Source organism: Pseudorasbora parva, chromosome 24 (genome assembly GCF_024679245.1).
Source record: "Pseudorasbora parva isolate DD20220531a chromosome 24, ASM2467924v1, whole genome shotgun sequence".
Classification (NCBI taxonomy): Eukaryota; Metazoa; Chordata; class Actinopteri; order Cypriniformes; family Gobionidae; genus Pseudorasbora; species Pseudorasbora parva.
The window spans coordinates 14,996,324-15,019,287 of record NC_090195.1 but is presented as its reverse complement, the minus strand read 5'-3'; the positions used below and the strand labels follow the sequence as shown (position 1 = coordinate 15,019,287).

Sequence of the window (22,964 nt, the reverse complement as noted above, 5' to 3'; positions counted from 1 at the left end):
TTGGTCCGAGGTGAACGTTATGCAATGACGTACGGCTTGAATGCATCAGAAGCGGTCGCTTCGCGTCGCGTGGGGTTTGAGATTGAGACACAGTCATTCGTACGCTGCGATTCCCTCTCAAATGTTGGTCACAGACCACTGCCTAATAATTTTTTCCCGTACATAATAAATGATGTACGCTCGGTAAATAACAGCTCTGTCTGGATATGACAGGAGAGTTTACCCAGCTGCTGCATGATCGAAAGCGGGCGTGGAGAGATGGACTACACGCGTCACTTCTCCCATTCCAGTCAGCCTCTCTAATAGACAAGCCCCAAACCCTCTCCCACCGTGTCATTTGGGCCGCCTCAGGCAATCTGTGGATGTTTTTATAAGGCTCCACTCCGTTGTGTCTTTGCAGTGACAGAAGATGGTTTCCCTCCAGACAGCGCGTTTTCTCTGTCCGCGTCTACAGCGTTACCCGCAGTCAGACAACACAAAAACCTTACACTTAAAGGCGCAGGCACTGCTCGGGAGCCTCACCGAGTCTGTCTTCACAATATGGATCAAAAGGCACTAAACGTGCTCACTTCCTGTTCATTTGCTCCTCCTTGTTATGATGGAAATTTTACCTGTAACCACAAATGTCGTTTCTCACAGGGTTCATGTTTGAAGGTCAAATTGTCATTATGTCAGATTAGGGTATATAGGAAGAAATAAAGGTTAAAAATGTCATTTAAAAAACATATTTTTAGACTACTGTTCTGAATATTGTGGGATCTATGAATTATTAACATGGACTATGGACACATAGCCTATTGTATTTTTATTAACCAAAATATTGTGCTCTAAAAATACCACAACGTTACAAAAGGTTTGACTTACAGATTTTGACATGGGCAACATAATTACCGGTATATTATAAAAAATAAATAAATTAGGGCTGTTAAACAATTAATCATGACTAATCGCATCCAATATAAAAGTTTGTGTTTACATAATATATGTGTGTGGGCTGTGTATAATTATTATGTATATATATATATATATATATATATATATATATATATATATATATATATATATATATATATATATATATATATATATATATATATATATACACATGCATGTATATAAGAAAAAAAAAATATAGTAATATAATAATATTATATTATATATAATATTTATATATAATATAAATTACATAAATATATATACAGTATATACATGCGACTATTTCTTAAATATATACATGTGTATTTAAAAAATTTTAAGTTTTAATTTATTTAAGTTTTTACATAAACGTTTAATTAATATAATCGTTTAACAGCCCTATAAATGTATTAATCTTGTGATAACTGTGTTTATATTTACTGTATTATATATATATATATATATGGTACATACAAACACACTAATTTGCTAGCAAGTAAACTGTATATGAACGTTGCGTGAGAATCTTGCTAGAATTTTGTCCCCCATCAACCATGCTGTCTCTTGAACCATATCTAGCCTTTTATCTGTACGTCAGTCATGCAAAACAATAAACCAAAAGAATCAGCTAAAACATATCCCACATGACCATGGCTAAGGGCTGTATCGCCATCAAATCTTTTTGCTTTCTAAGAATGCATTCTGCATAGTTCTCTTGCATGTGAATTCATGTTCTTAAGTTATGAGGTGCAGGGTGTAAATATATAAAAGCGGCAGTCTCTTTGGTGTCAGAGGGCAGCCTGACCGTTGATAACTATCTTGTCACTAACTGAGAATTGTGTGAAATTGTAATTATGTGTAATTGTAAAGGTGTCATATATTTTAGCACAGAAGACCTTAAGTGGGTTTTATGGAGTCATAAATTATGGCTAATGTATCTTCCAAGGTGACTTCAGTCTTAATTGCAACATGAACTACAGCAGTGAACTAGTGGGAATAGTTTAAACTGCAGTGGCTTTTAACTGATTTAACATTGGACATTAAGTATCATTGGTCATACAAAATGTAACAAAATGTCTTTAAAAATCAAACATTAAATGTACCGATATTATAACTAAAAAATTAACCCTCACAGATCCAGTAATATGCAGAATTATTAACTGAGGCAAATATTGTATTATATTAACCATTTTTTCATCAACGATTTTGCACTAAATTACTATAAAGTTTAAAAAGGTTTGATGCATGGCCTTTGAGATATATTTTTTTTTAATTTAGTATTTATTAATAAGCATATTCATTTTGCTATCCTATTCAAAATTATACACTCTAAAGACCCGCTCACACCAAAAAACGATAACTATTAGTGTCCATACCAATGGACGATAACATTCTGTTTATTGTAAGTGCATGCTGTAGTTATGTTGTATGCCACTATAAATGTAGCCTAGAAATCTAGACGCACCCTAGCGGCAGCAAATTTAATCTGCCCGCAAGTGTCGTCTAGGAACTCTCAATACCCTTCTGAGCTGTATTCCTCACAATCTGGACGGGCCAATCATGTCGTGTCGAGTCGGCGGGCGGGGCCATAATGATGACGGCCGAGTTGCGTTTGCGTGCTTCTAGTAAACACAGAAACTGGCGAACGGCGGCGGACTTTCGAATCAGCTCTGACCGCGACTCTGGAAGACTTTGAGTTAAGCTTTTCTCTGAGAAAAGAACGGCACTGAAGTCATTCTTAAAAAGGGAAGATGTGTTCGGAGTTTTGCCGACAGGATACGGTGAATGTTTAATCTATAATCAAGCTCTGTTTCACCTTCGTTGCCCTGGTTGGTGTAGAGCTATCCTATCGCGTGCAGAGGGAGTTTGAAAGACAACCGTTTATCCCGCCCCTCGGAGTGAGCCCTGTCTATGGTGAGTTTCCAGACCAAACATCTTGATGTGGGTCTGGCTTGTCAGGCTACTATAAATGCTCAAGCTCTTTAAAGTCTGGTGGATTCTGATTGGCTGTCTTTGTTTTTATTGTTCGCCGCTAAAAGTCGCTTATTCAAAACAAAGGAGTAGCTTGATGATGCCTTGATTTTGCAGAATCATGGGAGTTGCTCAGCCGGAGGAAAAGAATCTGATGGGAATCGGGTAGAAATCATCTTCATGGATGAGCTAATGTTTTAAAGATACAATGTTACTGTAGTATGAAGCAGGGCGAGGTTGAAAGCTGTGGGAGCGGAACAAGGCTGCTGGAGCGATTGCTAATGAGAGACAAGTGCAACACGCAGCTCAAGAGCAGTGGAACTTTTATTATGCCACAGACTACTGCTTCCGCTTCTTCCGGTCATTCCGGTATGTGGGGGTAACACAGCGCTGTTTTATCATATTTGATACATTTGAGTGTTTTGAAAGTTATGTTATAATGCTAATCTGTGCGTTCGTTCACCGGTTAATATGAGACTCTTGTTGCACACTGCCATGAGCTAGATTGATATTAGGCATGATAAAACATGGTACTCGTGGTAAATCAAGAAAAAGAGATTAAAACAATGAGACTAACTAGTGTTGAACTGTATAACAATGATTCATTTTCTATTTATTGAATGTATCCAAACAGTTGCTCACCTATCTAATAAAACATATAATAAAACCTCTTTGATGTTTTCAGGGTTTTAACTAAATAAAACCAAAAGCTTATTTCTCTGGATTTAAACATTCTTGGAAACATTTGGTATAATGTAAGTACATAAGTCAACAAAATATATAACATTGTTTTGGTGGTTTTTGGACATTTTAATCCAGCTATATTTCATATCGTACTTTTAAGAACTACAGTATCATTATTGTTTTGGAGCGGTCCTTGGTGTGAATGGGCCTTTAGAAGAAAAGGTTCTATAAATAGAACCTTAAAGGGTCCTGGCAGGCGCTTTATATATAACCTTTTAGGGTTTTCTATTATAAGATCATTTATGGATTTAGTTTTAATAATTTTTTTTGTATTACTTAAAAAAATGTTGTATTAAACTTAAAGAATTAAACAGCTCTTATACACTATCACTAGGGGAAAAAATCATGTATTGTGCAGTCATTTAAGACATTTGAGTCAAGAACCCTATATAGAACCCCACTGACCACTTTTTACTCACCCCTCCACCCCCACCATATTTTCCTTTGTGTGACCCACCAGTTGTGAACCACTGCTTTTAACATCTGCCATGTTTCCAGACCGGCCTCACAACAAAAACAATCAAAGCAACTTGGACCATAGAAGTTCATGAGAGTTCCTCGCTAGGGTCAAAGAATCAGGTGTGACCCAGTTTTAATAATGCGTCACATATCCCGCCCTGAATGATCACTCTCTTCCTCTCTCATTCTTATTCTTTCAATCCCCAACTCAGCTTAATGATCAATACAAGGCCCATGAGATGCGGCTTAAATTTTATTTTGCGACAGATGAAAGCTTCAGGTACTCACAAATGGCCAGACAGGCAGAAACTTAGTACCTGATTAACATCACAGAACCGTGGAATCAGCAACATACTGGAGAATTATGTGCAATAGACTGGACACATAAACTTTTCATAAAGGAAACCGCGTGGTTAAGATTATCAACAAGCAATCCTTTCACATATTGCCCAACATGTGCTGATAAAACGGTAAGGTAAGAGCTGCACTGACTTTTGCCCTCAGATAAAGAACAAGAAAGAAATACTATTGTGTTTTTGTGTGACTAAATCACACCCAATACGGTCAACAATTGATAAAGAAAGGTACAACATTTCAGCTCAAAACAACATTGAACACTTGATTTCCACAAAAAAAAAAATAGTGTATTATAAATGTATAATATACATATAATGCATATAAAAATATAAGAGAACCTTAAACTTTTAAAAGCATGCACAAAATAAGACATGTCAATTACATATGTGCATTTGATTGTCATGTGTTAACCTATCACTGAGTTTGACCCTAAGCACAGTGTGAGGCGAGTGTGGAGATCTGGCCATCCGCCAGCTTTTCACAGCTAAAAAGCAGCATGCTTTTAAATTATGAATAGCCCTGGGTTGCATTATTTATCCCTATGCCTTTGTAACCATGCTCACTTTACCCACCGCATTCTCTTATACCTGCATGCATTCATTCAGCGGGCCTCTCTTATTCCATGCAATATCACTGCACATCTCTCCGTCTGTATTATACTACTCTGATTAGTCAGACTATGGTCATGCTGTTCAAATGGGTGTCAAATTCCTCTATTGTCTAGAATTTTCTGCTACGGCAACACAATGGCACTGGGTTCAAGAGGACATTGAACCAGCAAATCATTAAAGTGGTACAGAGGTCATACAGACAACCCAGCAAAATCCAATGACAGAAACAGAAAATATTACATGCTCAAGGAGGGTCTTCATTTGCAAACTGCATACAGCTACAGTATCCCACTAGGGATGGGCGAACAGCTATTTATTGAACTCTATAGTCTTTAAACATAATGCCGATAACTAATAAATGTCAAGTTTTTGTGAGTTCTGAAGGTAATTATAGCAACTGGATATTAAAAAAGGCGCCAACATGATTGTCTTTCTTTCATAGAACACTAGACGTGAATAGCATTGCAGTTTCTGTTTGTCCTGGGTCATTATGAAATTATGGTGACAAATCTGTGGAGGTACAATTTTGTTCTTATAAAAAGTATAGTTGTACCTTTAAAAAGGTACACAATTGGTCCAAATATACTGTTGTTTTCCTCTACTTAGAGGTACAAAAATATACCATTAAGGTACAGGGGCAGCTTGTACCTTATAAGGTACAAATTTGTATTTTTGTTTTTCAGAGTGTGTATGTATGGATCATTTTGTTTTTGTAGATTATAAGGTAATATATTTGCACAAAAGAATTTAAATATGTAATGAAATAATTAAATTAAAATGCTTGTCCCTTGACTTGACTTTTTGTTGTCCTGTTCTTAATGTTAAAACTTAAAAAGTTGAGAAAAGTACTTCTAAGGTTAAAGTTCACAGTAAGAAGCTTTTCAGAATAGTTAATTAAAACATTATCGGTTTTACATTGTTTAATGTTTGTGAAGATTTTCATAATAAACGATCAATATTTTATAAAAATTTGTATATTATAAAATGTACTTCTAGTCTAATTCGAAGTATTTTTAGAAGAGGTGACACTGACTCCAGCTTTGATTATGTTTTAATGTGTGCAAAAAAATTCAGTCCATATGAATAGTAATAATGTAAATTGTATTAAATACTTTGTTTACTATGTTTATGGGAGAAAGAATTAACTGAATTCAAAACTTCAGGTTTTTTTTTGGAATAATCAATTTAAGTTGGAAAATGTTTTTTTTATTTTTTTACAATGACCCTGCTGTGACTTGTGCTACACTATCTGCTATAAGTTCTTTACCCCTTCAAACCTAGTGATGTATATTACATTTCATGCTAATTAAACAAATAAAGTATTCAAATAAACCACTGAGTATCGATTTTATGTGTATCTATCTTAAATGTGGCATCAGTATCAGAAGTATGAATATTTCAGGATCGAGCCGCCCATCCCTAGCTCCCGCATGCTCACGTGTGGTCGCTCCACCAGAAGTCCAGAAACCCTTTACCTACAGAGCCCCGCCTAGACCTGTTGCACCCTCGGCGTGGCATGTTGGTCCCGTAGCCAAGGTGACCCACAGGTCCTGGTGGCCCCCAAGGGCAACGGGGGATGTGCTCGTAGCCTGGGTAGCTATGGCGATGGAAAAGGGTGAATGAAGAATGAAAGCCTCTTACAGGCCCAGTAACCAGGGAAGGTAATCCTCTTTCTGTCAGCTCTGCAACTTCACCTGTATCTAATCCTGACCAGGGCTTATCCCGGAGCGCAGGTGAGATTGTTCACTTACACCACCAGGCACGTCAGCCACCCGCAACCTCATGCACAAGCCATGCAAGCGTCACAGTCTAACCCCTGGCTTACTAAGCATCAACACCGAAAGGACTGTTATTTCTGTAATGATGCATACCATGTCTGTGTGGGGTCTTTCTTACAGTTTGGTGGATTTTATGTCCCCATGAAACAAATAATATTTTACATAAAATGTTAATCAACTTTCATGCCACATCCTTTTCCATGCATAGGATTAGTATACTAATAAAGAAAAATCCAACTTCACTTTGAAATAAAGGTTACTAATTATCTTTGACATAAAATACATAATTGTTTAATTATGTTTTTAACATAATTGTTGTGACGCATATATTTTGCAGGTGCAAAACCATTCCAGTCCAACCTTTTACATTGGTGCTACTTCCCCTTTAAAATCTAGCACATATGCTAAATCACATGACTTACTATAAGTGACATCATTGCCTTGGAGGGAAAGCAACTAAAACATTAGCACTGTAGATATACAAAGACAGTGCTCTGTTCCACCTTTTAAATAAAAAGAGACAATAGCCAATCGGTAAATTATTTACTTCACTGCAGCTGCCTTTAGAAGCTACGGATGAGCTTGTGACTGCACATGCACATTGGCTGGTTCAGCCTGAAAAATGTTGTCATGATTTGAACATTTAGAAACACAAATTATGAGACAATTACTGTCAGATTTCATTGGTGGTTTCAAATTCTCTTCTTTTGAGCATTTGATGTTTCCCCATTCAAAAACTGTGTTATTATGTTTCCCCATTTGCAAGGCTGAAATAGCTGCCAGAGAGGCGCTTCAAAGATGGCCGCCGAGTTGAACGCACTTCAAAATGACGAGGGGGATCTGCTTAGGGAAGTTTCCAAGTGTATGTTAAATGCAGCCCAAGTCATAAAAATGTACCTAAGTTTTAGAACATTTATCTAAAAGTATAAAACATAAAATGTCCACCACCCAGTTGTGTCAATTTAAATTTGGTCAGGATTATGAGGTTATAGCCTGGGCTTGACCAGTGTGTTTTCTGATAGCATGTTTCTCTTCTCTGATAAAGCTAATAAAAGATTTACTCAGTTATTAAAACAGTTTTAACAAACCCGCTCAGTCCAAAATTCACCAAACTGTAGGAATGACCCTGTGCATGTGATGAAAGAGTGCAGAGAACGTTAGTCTTATTAGTCTATCCATGCAGTGTGGGCTGAAGGAAGAGGTGGCTTCATGCACCTGTGAGGCTCCAAGCAGTAGCAGGAGGCAGCGGCCATCTTGGGCAGGGCACTCACTTTTCTCAAACCTTTCTGCCAGATGGGAGCACATGTTGGATCCCACGGGCTGGTCCTGCCGGAGGGGGGAGTCCTGGCTAAGAGGGGTCAACACTAACTGTTCTGGAGGAGCCCAACAAGAGTTGCCATAAGAAAGAAACAACACAAGATATAAAGTCAGTAAGACTGTATAGAGCAAAACACGTAGGGATCAGAAATGGAGCTCGATACAAGCGTTACTATGCAAAAGAACACTTTCTTAATAGAAATGTCATCAGCATGTCAAAAAGTAAACTTGTCGATTATATACAAAATAGGCTATTGGATAAAATAGAATATCTTTACCTTGCTGGCTTCCATTTGCCATCTTTAAAGTTACACATCTCTATATACCAATAATATTCCACAATATATAGCATAAAACAAGTAATATTTTCTCTCTCGAACTGTTACTCTTTCATTGTGTTTGGTTCTCATTTTCAAAGACTTTTAGCTCACATCTGGTTTCCTTCATCCTTAGTTTCCCGTCATCAGTTTCAATGGTTATCCATAAATTGGTTCACCTTTTTGTATTCAGATTATCATCATGTGTGTATTTATACACTTTAGTTCCTATTTTTCATTGGTATGGTGTTGACTGAGGTTTTTTTAAATATGCATTCACTGTTACTTTATCATGCCGGGATATCTGCTTTTTGTTTATTTTGATTAAAGTATTACCTTATTTGTACTTCCTCATCTTCCTTCTTGAACTGTGCTCATTACAGAACACTAGACCCAAAGAATGAGAAGAAAAATACAAATCACTGCCATTAATGTGGCACCACAAAGCTGCCCTGGACTATGTGGAGGAGTTATTTTTATTTTTCAAGCTGGCCATGTTTGGAGGATTATGTGGAGGAGTTCACTGACATTTGCTTCCGAGTAACTTGTGATGACACTCATGGAAGGTTTTTGGTGTGGGCTGGACAAGGACATTTGCCCAGAGGGGATCCCTGTTGTAATCTAGCACATCAACTTTGTGTATCCTCCTGAGTTGGGGAAACGCTGAAGAGGAGAACAGTGAAACCGTCCAGCCCCACCCAACAGCCATTATCGTGTCGACAATTCCAGAGCCCAGTCAGCTATCGAACACTCACAGGCCGCAGACGAGGAGCTCAAGCCTGCCATGATGAGAGCCAGAACCTGAAAAGAGGACAACGTACCAGGCCCAAGCCCCATTAAGTGTCTGAACAGGTGTGTGAGCTGGTATCACAGTACATTGCAGTGGGACATCTGGTGGAGTATCAAGGTATAAAGAAAGACCCTGCCCATCAGGGCTCTGACTCTGCTGGTTCCCTACAGTCACTCAACATCTCCAATTACCCCACTCAAGTGTGTGGGTCTGCCTCGGGTCCTCCGGTCACCAGCACTGTCTAGGCAAGAGGTTCCCATTGATCCGCTTTCAGTTTCTGGGCTATTCACTCCACCTCTGCCAGTCAACTCACCAACTTAGCCTTGGCTCCTACCTCCTGGAACCATAGTCCTTCCGCCTTCGCTGCATTCCTTCATCCCAGCGCTTCCTGTTCGCCATAGACTTACAGGTCGTCAAGCTACGTGTAGTCCCTTCACCCCTACAGTCCTCAGGATCCTTGGCTCCACCTTAAACTCTCATCGCAGTGGCTTCGCCATGATCTCGGGAGTCGTTGAGCCATTTCAGCTCTCCATCTACACCCTGATCTACTCTGCCAACTACTAGATCTCCATCCGTCATCACCATGGTCCCTTCAGCCAAGACTCCAGCATGGCTCCTCTCTCCATCAACTCACCCAGGCTACTCCTCATATCCTCCCCATCTTGGATCCTTCCACCATCAGCTCCTCCCTGGATTCTGCCACCATCTGCCCCTCCCTGGTTCTCCTCATCCACTTTCATTGTGTTTGGTTCTCATTTTGCAGGGCTTTTAGTTCAGTTGTTCCTTTTGTTCTTTTTTTCATTAATTACTTCACATATTTGTATTAAGATTGCTATCATGTGTGTATTTATACCCTTTAGTTCATTTTGATCATTGATCTGGTGTTGACTTCGCTTTAATACTCACTGTTACGTTGCTTTATCGTGCCGGGATATCGGCTTTTTATTTATTTTGTTTAAAAAAAGTACTTTATTTGTACTTTTATCGTCTCCTCATCTTCCTCTTTGGACTCTGCTCATTACTCTAACACAATAAACCACTCTGCCATGAAATAAAAGGGCACAGCTTCGTTAAATATGTGGTGACTTCCCCTTTCAGTTCAAAATAAAAAAATAAAATCCATATTTAAAAAAAAAAAAAAGTTTATTTTGGCATATTTGTTCACTATAATGTAAATCACAATTTCTCTCTCTCTAACATGATAAACCACACTGGTACATGAAATAAAAGGGCACAGCTTTGTTAATTATATGCTGCTGATTTCCCCTTTCAGTTCAATTTGTTGGACATAATATTCTGGACATAATATTCCAAAAATAAAGTGTATGGATACTGTAGTGCCTAATGCGAAAAGTATTATTCAAACTGGATTTATTATCGGGGTGAGAAGACTAGCAGCATTGTTCTTTATAGATTTTTGTACATTTGTATACATTTTTGCATAATGTGCATAATCTGTAAAATGTAGATGCCTAATTAAAAAACAACAACATTATTTTAATCTGATATGGAATGGTTACACTCAAGCTATCCAATCAAAATAAATAAAGGCAAAATTTCTAAAAAAAAAAAAAAAATCTTAAAAAAAAGGAATGATATACTAATGGAATGCTAAATACTTAGTACTTAAAACAACGGATGAAGTTCTAAGATCCATCTAATAGTTTCATGTATTGCATTTGCATTCATATTTTAATGTAGATGTTCTTTTAAAACAGGAAGAATCATTTGACAAAGCATTTCAGAACTCTTGTGTATAGAGTTCTGGTCTGAATTCTGACTTGTGATGCAGCCAGAATCATAATCACCCTGTGTTCGTTCGTTGGCCAGAGGAGAACTATAGCCCCCCTGACTCAGCCTGATTTCCACCAAGGTTTTTTTTCTCTCCAATCGGTCACCTGATGGAGTTTGGGCTCCTTGCCACTGTCGCTTAGTTGGGGACAATATTATTAATCTGAGTCTGTACTGAAGCTGTTGTATGAGAACAGAACTTAGCTGAATGATGAAATTCAGAAATTCATTTTTTTTCATATATGAAATGAACTAATTTAATAATTGATGATCTTTACATTAGAACTGAATCAAGACTAAACAGACTTCAGCTGAACAACAGCCTTAATGCATAATGTCCCTGTTATCACTGTAAAGCTGCTTTGAAACAATCTGTATTGTATAAAGCGCTATATAAACGTGACTTGACAAGAGTCTTCTTAGTTTATCCCTTCTATTGGCACACTGATAAGAAAAAACATACACTGTAACCGTAATACAGTAATCGCAGGCTGTTACTTGCCGTTCTTTTGATTCCATATGTTATTAAGCCCAATTATTCTAAACATTAACTTATGAACACTAGAGTAACAAATATGCCAAAATAATTTAAATATAATATATTTAAATTTATAACGCAATTATCTTAATGTTCCTTTTTACTAACAGTTATCAGTCTCCTGTGGATCATGAGCGCCATGTTTATAGATGCTGCCACCATGTGGCCTTTAAACTGATGCGCAGAAACCCTGCACTGAAATTTACACACCACATTGTATGTTCAAATATTAACAAAGGATTATCGTTTGTCAAATTACCAAAAAGTTGTTCAAACGACATCACACCCCAATGACACTGTGCACTTGCATGACATGCATGTTATTTTGCTGATATAGTTTTCAATTGTCCCTATCCCCAACTCATACACAAACTGAGGAGAGCAAAATCGACAGAATACAGCTATCAGTCATCTGTTGAGGTGAGTCACACGCACGTTTCACAGAATTGCAAATTAGGTTACCAACAATATGTCCCCGGCCTTACATGTTAATTCTGGAACGTGCTGGGTTAGAGCAGGCCAAACAAACGCTCTGAACAAACGTCCAGTGTAATCCACAATGCCTATGTGTCAGTCCGTCAAAAAGACTCCAACCTCAATGCCATCACCCCACAAAGCTCTGCAGGAAAAAAAAGACACGCTGCAAAAGACCAGCTGCCAAAACACTGCAATCTCTCAAATCTGCCACCAATGTTCAAATCTCAAGAGTCATGTACTTGCGATGTACACTTGGCCCCTGTTCAGTGCATTAAGTACTTTGAAACGTGACAGGCGGTTAACTGACGTCTGAGAATGATATATATAAGCTTTTACTTAGAATTGTAATAATACTAATGGTCTCAAAGGCTCAATTTCATTCAGAACAGACCGCAATGATGCAGTAGTATTTTGATTTGAACCTACGCTGCATGCATTCAGAAAGTGAAAAAAACAGACCTCATTGCTAAAATAAAAACAAATTATTACTAATAACAGACAATAATGCAATCTTTTATTTTAAAGTAATGCATTCATAGCAATGCATTTTTGGATTAAAAGGACCCCATAGCTAAAATTAAAAAAAAAAATGTTTTACAATTATTTTTTTAGGTATATTGCTTGGAAAACGTTTCATGATTTCTGTGCAATTGTATATTCAAGGCTTTAAACTTAATATTTTTATTAATAATATAAATTCAAAGGGACCTTAGTGATTTTTGCGGCTTAATTTGAATGGTTTTTATAGTGCATAGTTTGAAGAAATGTTAAAAAAAAACTATTTGGTTTATTTAAAGATTTGTAAGGAAATTGAGTCACCAAAATCTGTTGGTGTCAAAATACTTCAAATAATATATATATATATATATATATATATATATATATATATATATATATATATATATATATATATATATATATATATATTTATTTATTTATTTATTATTATTTTTTTAAAGTTATATATATATATATATATATATATATATATATATATATATATATATATATTAAAGTAACATACATATTTATAACATACATATTACTATACTATATACTATATATAACATACATATTACTATACAGTCTGTTCCTGCTTTATGACAATATCATATCATATTTGTAGGCTAAAGTAATGAATAAAAAGGTAAATAGGCCTGGTTTAACCGGGAGAACATGACCTCAACAGGTGAGACATACCTGTCAATGAGCTTACAAAGTTAGAGCGCTTTAAACAGTCACGTGATGAGATAAATAACCACTAACACGGGCGGTTCTCTCTCAAAGGTCTATGCAGATCTGGATAAGATTAATTGTAGCCGCATCACAGTTTATCTCAGAATAACAGTTGACCCTAGACTAGTCATCACTCATCACCTCCGCCAACTGGAAGGAAACAGAACATCACCCTGGTAACCCATCTGTTTACACAGCGAAAATAACAGGTCACCTACATGAGAGCGTCAACAATACGGCCCGGGACAGGTAAAGGATAACTGATACTGGCCGATCGCAACATGTCTTAATTATACAAATTATATAATAACAAATGAATCAGCCTAACGTCAAAATATCCCACGGTGTGCTGCAACACAGCACTTATGAAAACACACACATAAACAGTTCCAATATATGTCACCATGTCGGCAGATTATGTCACGCTTACCCCCCTCGCTGTGGATCTTCTTCGACCGTCTGTTGAAATACATTGTGCACGCATGTGTGGAGCTTCCAGCAACGGGAGCGAGATGATGGCATACTCGCGCATCAGCGGGGGTATGCGGGCCACAGGCGCAGGGATGCGGTGTTTGATGGAAGGAACATAGTTTCTGATGATGGGTCACCCTCAGCCGCGCGCACTTGGCCGGGCACGCGCTCCTGCTATCCTGCTGATCCGTCGCATTATTGCTCGTGCGAATACACAGGCGAATCCGCGCGCGCTCCGTCATCAGACCCCGCCTGTCTCTACTGGACACTTAAGGCTGTCCAATGCGCTCTCAAGTCAGGCCTGTGTCAATTGTCTTTTATATTAATGAACTTTGGTTTTTGGCTTTACTCTTATTTGATTATTAGCAGTTTTTACCTTTGGCACCGCACTGCTTCAGGGTTCAGGTGGCTTTATAGATTAATGCATTTCATGTTTATATCTGTCTTAAAATCTATTTATATACATTAGCATTGAAAAGGTCTCCTGCTCAACATGACCGCATTTATTTGATGATTTATTTTTCTATTTTAATAATTCAAAATGTGATTTAATTATGGCAAAGCTGTTTTTTTTCCATCAGCATCAATAGTCCAGTCTTCAGTGTCACGTGATTCTTTAGAACTCATTCAAATATGTTGATTTGGTGCTCGATAAACATGATTAATGTTTTTGTGTAAACCGTGATATATTTCAGGATTTTCTTTTAAGTTCAAAAGAACAGCATTCATTTGAAACATAAATTTTTTGCAACATGAAAGTCTTTGCTGTCTCTATCATTTAATTGTTAGGGAGCAGAGAAGAAAAAATCAATGTGTTTTATTTTATTACATAGTAACAGAATACATATTCTTCTGTTTCTGCATCACATTATAACATAATACATAGTCATAGCTCGATGATATCATCATTAAATATCTAAACTTCATGGCCAAAGATCCCCCACGCGCAGCTACACAACAGCTCAAAAAACATTCTGTTCCATTCAGCAATATCCTCACGCATTCTTACATTTCACACTTCTTATATAACATACACACATCCTCGCAACATACAGACAAAAAAAAGGGATAATTTAGTATACAAGAAAACAATAACATCGAGGACAGGTGTTGAATATCAGATTCTGTCATTGTTTTAATCGAGATCCTGAAACATAAGCAGACATCTATAGTACATTGAGGAAAAGTGGACCTTGGAAAGATGCAAGATACCACTACATTCATGATCTTTCATTCAGAAGTCCTACTTCACACTCTGCTTCACATGGGGAACGAGCAACACTGCATGAAGGGTACAAAATGGTGACTCGGAGCAAACAGGGCTTTCGGACAAGGCCATAAGTGAAACCATTGTATGCTAAAATACTGAGGGATGGTAAACAGGGCAGAAAGTGTGTGTGTGTGTGCACACAGAGCATGTGATGATAAAACTATAGAAATAGCTTAACGTGAGGGTAAAAGTAGGAAAACAACGAAAATAAACAGGTATTGAACCACCATTCAATATCTTTCATTGCCTCCTCCTCCTCCTGTATCATTGCATCACCCTGGAAGAAGTCTGGCCTATTACAGGCTCGAATGTACTGCCCTATAGTGCAGCGGCTGACAAGTGCTTTCAAGTGATAATCAATTTCAGCTTTTCTTAAAAACATTGTGAACTATGTGCAGGGCGTTGATGGGGTTTATACTCAGGTACAAATCAAGCATGCACTTACTAGCTCATACAATATCATATAATCCGGCTCTCCAAAACTGTTGTTCTAATGCAAATGGCTTGTTCTCATTAGAAATGTAATGACACTCAAATTGGAAAGCATAATCAGTCCATTTGGATTGAATAATGACCACGCTTAAAAAATTGTGTTCTGTAGTGTTTATGGAGATGCTCATTGCCATTTCCCGCAATATAAAGATGTAGATGCAGCTACTGGAATTTCAGTGACAAATTCATCTACGAACAGATGCATCATTCATATCCCATAACTAATTCTTATCGACCCCATCAAAAAAATAAAAATAAAATAAAAATTCACACTAAAAACCTGCTTTGATTGAAAACGCATTTAAAAGTACACTGCCCAACATTAGGGAGCATTTACATGGAGGACTCATAGAGCTTCAAAATCAGTGGATTTCTCAGCAAGCGCTTAAAAGTAAAGGTTCCTTTTGAAAATGCAAATTAAACAGCGTACGGTTCTTTCTACATGTCTTACTGTTAAAAACGAAAACACAGACATTCATATATTTACATGTCCTTAAAGAGTTAAGAGGTCTATCCATTTTTTGAAGCCACCAAACTTAACATTTGTGAGGCAAGGTGCTGTCACATTTAGCGAAATTTCATGGGAAGAAAAATGTCCATTGTAAATAGTGTAGCGATGTATGAAGCACCACTCAAACAGAAGTCACTTTCAAACTAAGCAGCTTTCTGTTGGTCAGCGTAGTAAATGCATGAGTGACCAACTTGAATCAGTTGCGACATCCAATCAGCAATCTTTTACACTCACGAAATTGGATTTCGCCCATGAAAATTTACTGAACAATGATGAATGTGAATGCACCTTTAGCTGAAGTTAATATTTCTAACTCTGTTTGAGTTTGAGTCAAGCCGTCTGTTAATATGTCCACAAAGCATAATGGAGAATGGAAGAAGAGGAAGAAATGAAAACAAAAGAAGTCTAAAAAAATAAAGCTTTGTTAAATCTCTGCATTATAGTCTTTTTCTGCTTTTGGTTCTACCTTTAGCTTGAATAAAATGGATCTCAGAGAATGAAAACATTGAAGCACTATTTACAGGTTCCACCAAAGGTGGAACTAAAGTCACTCGTTAAGTCCATTGATTGATAGCTACAGCCTGACATCATTCCTGATGGCTAGACAGAATAGGCTGCCTGCAGATGGGACAGGTGTTGTTTTCGGATAACCAGCGGTCGATGCAGTGGATGTGGAACTCGTGGGCACAGGGCAAGCGGCGCAGCTTGTTGCCCTGAGCGTACTCGTTGATGCAGACGCTGCAAGCGCGACCCTGCTCGCCCTCCATGTTGACCTGACCGTAAGTGCGTGTGACCAAATTATCAATCTGTTCTTTGGTGAGACCCCGTGGGTGCTCCTCGTCTTCATCTTCATTGAGAAGGAAAAAGTGCGCCAGCCTTAGTATGGGCAATGTGCCGTTTTCCACCAGGTTGTTAGTGTCCCTGCTGCTAGGTCGTCCCTCCAGCCCAGTCCTGCTCACCCGCACTTGTCCTTCCTCCTCACCCTCCACTAAACCTTCTTGTGGCGATTCCACTACGCCGTGGGCCTCACCACCCTCGGCGCTAGCGACACGGTATGCCTGGGCTCCGGCGGCAGGAGCAGAGTCCTGGTTGGGTGCCGCAGTCTCCGAGTCCGCTTCCGTCTCCATTAGGGAGCTAAGCTCACCGAAGCCGGTCATAATCTGACGCAGGATAGATCGCAGCGCCATGGAGCTGGGCTCGCCAAGGCCCGTCTCAGAAATGCGACGGAGTGGGATGCGTATAGTGCTGACGTAAGTGCGGATTCCCGCACGCTCAGAGCGCGAGATGGTACGGCGGAAGCCACCACTGTCACTCTCAAAGGTGACTGTGTTCTCCGCAGCCCGTGCACGAGAGCGAGTGCGGCTGGCGATGCTGTCCCTGTCCCGGTTCTCGCCTGGTCTGATGCGCCGCACCTGGAGGTCCAGCATGATCGTGGGGTGGCGACGCACACCTCCAGCACCTGACACGGGAGTCTCCCCCTCTTCCTCACCTGCCTCCGGTGGATCCGTAGGAGCTGCCGGCTCTACGGCAGCCTCGCCCATCTCCATAGCAACAGCTGTAGTTCCAGTGGATTCCACTGGGGTAGCGCTGCTGCCGCTATGGGTAGGGCTAACGCTGGAGGCTGGGTTTCTGTCCAGGGGGGACCGGCTACGTCTCGAAGAGCGAGACAAAGCCCCCCCTGCTCCCACTGCCCGGCGCATGCGGCCACGTGAACGAGTCCTGCTGTTTCGTGTCTCACGGGTAACTGGCGCCCCCTGGAGACCGGTCTGAGGCAGAGCGATGGGGCAGTCTGGGACTTCATTTCCATTCTGCCCCTCCTCTGCATTATCCGAGGAGGTTGTGACCTGTATTTGACCCCTTACAGCACTACCATCCTGCTCTTGAGACTGAAAAGCGAGTGGGGCCTGTGGAGGAGGAGAGCTTGGCAAAGAAGGCAAGTTCCTTCTCAAAGATGTGGGAGGAGCCTGTGAGGTCAGAGGTGGCGTTACAGGCGGAGCAGTGCTACTGCGAGTGCGGCGCACTGCGGCCCTCCTTCCCAGGGTAGGCCTGACCGTAGAGTACGGCGTAGGGTGTTGCAGTGTGTAAGGTGCAGGCCTTGAGGGGTTGTAAGGGGTCGTGGGTGCAGAGGAAGTTGACACTGGGGGGGGAGGGGGAGGAGGAGGAGGAGGAGGGGGAGGTGGTGGCATGGGGAGTTCAGTCGGGTCAGGGGTGTCGCTGTGTTCTCCAGGCTCAGGTTGCTCGTGGTTGATGTTGATCTCAAGACTGAAGCGGAACTCGCCACTGTTAGGGTTGGTGCGGCTGACCGCACGCCAAGTTTGGTTTCCACTCTGCCCGCTACGCGTGGCATTTCCCGTGCGCCGAAATGTGTTCAACCACTCTAGCAGGGAGTCTCCGTTAGACGTCTCAGCACCTGGCTCGACTACACCTGGAAAAGAACAATTTCTTTATCAATCTTTTACATCAATATAGATGAATACAAGGGTAACAATTCATATTTATTTGGGTTGTTTTTACTTATTTGATTTGACTCCATGACAAAAGATTTGAAATTTTTAAAAAAATCTAAGTTTTAGTTATGATTAATTCTGATTATTAAACAACATACAGACAAAACATTGCAAATAATGCAAGAGCTCGATAAGTTTATGTCAAAATGATTTTTTTAAATGAAATTGATACTTTTATTTGGCAAGGATGCGAGAAATTGTTTTAAAAGTGATATAAATAAAACATTTAAAGTGACAGTAAAAGACATTTATAATGTTACAAATATTTTTTACTTCAAATAGATGTTATTTTTTAACTTTCTATTCAAGAATCCAGAAAAATTAAGCAGTACAACTTTATTTCATTATATATTATAATATATTAATAATAGCATATCAGTAGAATGATTTATGAATGATCATGTGACACAGAAGAATGGAGTAATGGCAGATTCAGCTTTGCCATCAGGAATAAAAGTACATTGTAAAATAGAAAAGAAAATAATAGAAAATAATATTTTACAATATTACTGTTAATACTGTATTTTTGAACAAACAAATGCAGCCTTGGTAAGCACAAAACTTTTTTTTTAATTAAATGTGGCTAAAGCCTAGTTCAAACTGCACGATTTTCAAACTCGTCGGGTCACTGCTCTATTCACACTGCATGACTATCTGGGTATCATTCAGTCACTGGTGTGTTCACACTGCACGATGGTTTGACGACAGAGGAGTTCACACTGCATGACTGAACAAGGAAGAATCGCCGACAACTCTCTCTCTCTCCCGTGCGCAAACTACGTTTCCCAAACACGTGCGATGTGACAAGTAAACAACGCGAGATCACACGTGCGTCAGACCGGAGTTCTCGCGCGTGACTTGGAATTGTTATTAAAAATGATAAACTGCACAAAGTTTGCTTGAAATTGTATGTGCGCTGATTTGTGGAGAAAAAGAAAAAAGATTATGGCAGAAGAAATTGTTGGAGAGACAGAGGGAGCCTTTGTTTTGTTCTGCAAAAACAGTTTGAGGTAAATAAATAATTTTGTAATGTGCTGCTGTTGTGGCTGGATGTGTAAATGTTTGCCCTTTGTTTCTGTTTGATAGAATTGTAAATATATCTATTAAAATACTGAAATTCTGCTTTATAACTCCTCCCTGAACCTCCTGCTGCCCTTATCTCACTCTCTCATTGGCTGGCGGTGTAATTTTCAGTCAGAACACAGTTCACACAGCAGGAGTTTGAATCGCCGACAGGTCCAGATATTTAGCATGCCAAATATCTCACCGGCGTCGGCGACTCGTCGGCGATTCTCTCTGATCGCGTCTTTGATTATTCACACTGCGTGATTGTCACTCGCGTGCACGAGCACCGATTTGCCTGTGATCTCGGGCATTTGTCGGCGATTTGACAAAACCTGTCGGCGACTCAAAATCGGGGCAAAAATCGGGCAGTGTGAACTAGGCTTTAAACTATGACTGCTTAATGCTGTATTTCTTCACACAACCCAAAGATTTGTAGCCTTACACTGTTGCTATAAATGCAGATGCATCCTGAATTGTTTTAAAATTGCATTGTGACTCTGCCCGAGGCTTTTCTTTCATACAAAACCAGCTGATTATTAAAATTAAAATTATTAGCACAGCTGAGCAATGAAATTCAAAAGCATTTTCTCTTTATTCTTACCGCTACTGCCCTCTGCCTCACTGCTCTGTGGGCGGGGTTCAGGGCGTGGCTGAGATGACACTCGCTCCTTTGCACCATCCAGACGCTGCCTCAGCTCCTCTGCTGTGACTTCACCTGTATCAAACAAAGACACACCTTAGTTTCATATCTATTGTTAATTTGTGTAAAAGGCTAAGTTTGGGAATTTCCCCATGCTTTGAATTTGTATTTTCCTTCATAAAGGTAAGGAACATTGTACATATATAAATCATAAAAATAATAATAAAACATAATATACAACATAAAAATCTAAATATTATAATATTATATATAATTATATATATATATATATATATATATATATATATATATATATATATATATATATATATATATATATATATATATATATATATATATATATGCAACAAAGACAATGTAGGCCTACTTGGTAAAATACATTAAATTGAATGGACTATGTGCCTGTATTGTATTGGACTGTGTGTGCATACAGCTGGATTTGGTATGTACTTACCAGGTGTTCCCAGAAGATTACTGTCTCTCATTAGTCTGTACTCCTCCTCACTTAGTTCATTAATGAAGTGATAGTATGCCTCCTCCCGTCGAAGCCGCTCCGCTTGACGATGACGTTCGTCTCGGCCGCCGGGAGGGTCCATCACCACAGAAACCGCTGCTCACAGATATTGCAAAGTCAAATAAGGAATCACAATTACTCTTAAATAAGATACTTATATGCTGCCTGGTTTTGGCTTCATCTCTGTTCAGTTCCATGGTGTAGATTACAATTCCAATTGTATAAGCATCAACTGAATATCCAAGTATACTATGCATAACCTGTTCTTAGACTTTATTGAACATTAATATCTATGTTTAAAAGGTAAAATGTACAATCTTTGGACCTGTAACTGGTCAACATTTGTTTTAAGTGTTTCCATTGATACATTTATTTAAAAAAGTACAATGCTATGCAGTCTCTCAATATAAAGTCATTACAGTTGTTTGCAAAATAATTCTAAACAAATTAGCAAAATGCTGATTAAAAAGGATTTCGATGGAGAATAATATTAATCACTTTGCAGGACATGTTCACTTAAATTCTCAACAACTCATCTTCAATAAAAACATGAAGACAGCCATTTAAAGGCATAATTTTAGATCCTGTTAATTATCAGTTCACCCTAATGAAATCATGGTTAATAATAATAATAATAATCATAATAATAATAATAAAAGCTTCGTATACAAATCCATGATACTCTAAAAGCAAGAAAATGTACTTTCAAAAAATCGTAATTTATATAAGAAGAGTCTGAGGCATAAACATAAACTGTAGATATAAAACAGCCACCATTAGGAGGACAGCATGACAAAATGAACGCTTCAGAAAGACAATCCGTAAATCCTTCATGTGGAAGCAAAACAGCTTTGACACATGTTGAAAACAAACCGAGGTCCACGTGACGTTGACAACAGCGTCAAATAAATTCATATAAATAACCCCCCAGTAATTTCAAACAGTATTGCTGCTCTCTGTTTTAATACAGTAGGCCACAGACAGCACCGCAGAACAAGCCAAGCACCAAACTGACGCTGTCAGCCTCACAACCAATCAGCGTCCGAGAAGGGGTGACTGAGAGCCAGACTGCCCACTCAGCAGCGCCCAGAGGAGGGCCATGACAAAGAAAAAGTCGGGCTACATGTCAGCTAGCAACCTATCCCAGAGACAATAAAAAGCCCAGGCTAGCACTCTACACAGTGTGAAATTCATATCTGAAATTTGTCTTAAAACTGTCACCATCGTCTGTGATCGGGGAAACGCAAGTCATGCTGCAGAGCGAGCTGTCATTTTAAATGCGCAACACCTTTGATGGTGTCGACAGATTGCTGACAGGCTAACTGTGGGCCAATGAAAGGTTTAGATCATTATTTTGACAAGACAAGGAAAATTGTCACTGACGCAAGAATTTAAAAAAATATATGTCATATAATAACACAGTCCAGAATGAGAGCAAAATAAAGAAACGAAGCTAGTAATAGATATGTAAGTACCTGAAACAGCAGCTGTAATATGGACGAGTTCTCTTTCCTCTCCGCTCTGATTACAATGTAGCCAAGATGGGACCAACGGAGCTACATAAACAACTGCCCGGACAACTACCATGTGCGCAAAACCAGTTCCCACAGTGATCCATGCATAACAATGTAATACACGTATTAATAACATTTGTTTACCACATTTTTTGTTGTTGAAAATTGTATTTCAACGCTTGAAGTAGGTGAAAAAAGGAATGTCCCAAAAATACTCTAAAATGATCTAAATAATAATAATAATATATATAATAATATAATATATATATATATATATATATATATATATATATATATATATATATATATATATATATATATGTTTAATAAAGGCATAAAACAATTTACAATAACATTAGGAGGTTGGTTTACATTTTTAAAAACATATTTATCTATCCGAATAAAAGCAAATATTCCATACAAAATATAAAGCAACTATAATAGCGTAGTATTTTGTATGAATGTAAATGCAAAATTACATTAAATATTGTTCATAAATAAAATTAAGATAAAGTTTGTGTTGTTTTGTTTATTATTATACTCTATTATAACGCGCTATCTTTTTATTGTTGGCATAATGTAACCAGATATACTTTGTGTAAGTGTTGTTAATTATATATTGTTAATTAAATTGTATCTATGTAATTTATATTAATAT

At 38.5% G+C, this 22,964-nt stretch overlaps 2 protein-coding genes across 7 annotated transcripts in view; both read right to left on the bottom strand.

Annotated features, from left to right (window-relative positions):
* atp8a2 (ATPase phospholipid transporting 8A2) overlaps positions 1 to 13,979 on the bottom strand; it is a 64,931-nt gene extending 50,952 nt beyond the window's left edge. For 2 of the 6 annotated variants that reach the window (XM_067435547.1, XM_067435548.1), the window contains exons 1-2: positions 13,732 to 13,979; positions 8,107 to 8,208 (exon numbers count right to left, since the gene is read on the bottom strand). In XM_067435547.1, coding sequence (XP_067291648.1) covers positions 8,107 to 8,208; positions 13,732 to 13,774 — 145 coding nt within the window. In that variant the 5' untranslated portion in view covers positions 13,775 to 13,979. Of the gene's footprint in view, positions 1 to 223; positions 477 to 8,106; positions 8,209 to 13,731 lie in introns of those variants that run through there. The other 4 variants (XM_067435549.1, XM_067435550.1, XM_067435552.1 and 1 more) reach the window with 3 other exon arrangements.
* A 594-nt stretch (positions 13,980 to 14,573) lies between these two features.
* Positions 14,574 to 22,394, bottom strand: rnf6 (ring finger protein (C3H2C3 type) 6). The gene is made up of 4 exons (XM_067434909.1): positions 22,268 to 22,394; positions 20,733 to 20,888; positions 20,219 to 20,332; positions 14,574 to 18,470 (listed from the first exon to the last, which is right to left on the bottom strand). Exons 1-4 carry the CDS (start codon positions 22,377 to 22,379, stop codon positions 16,633 to 16,635), a joined length of 2,220 nt encoding a protein of 739 aa, XP_067291010.1. The 5' UTR covers positions 22,380 to 22,394; the 3' UTR covers positions 14,574 to 16,632.
* Between the last annotated feature and the right edge of the window lie 570 nt (positions 22,395 to 22,964).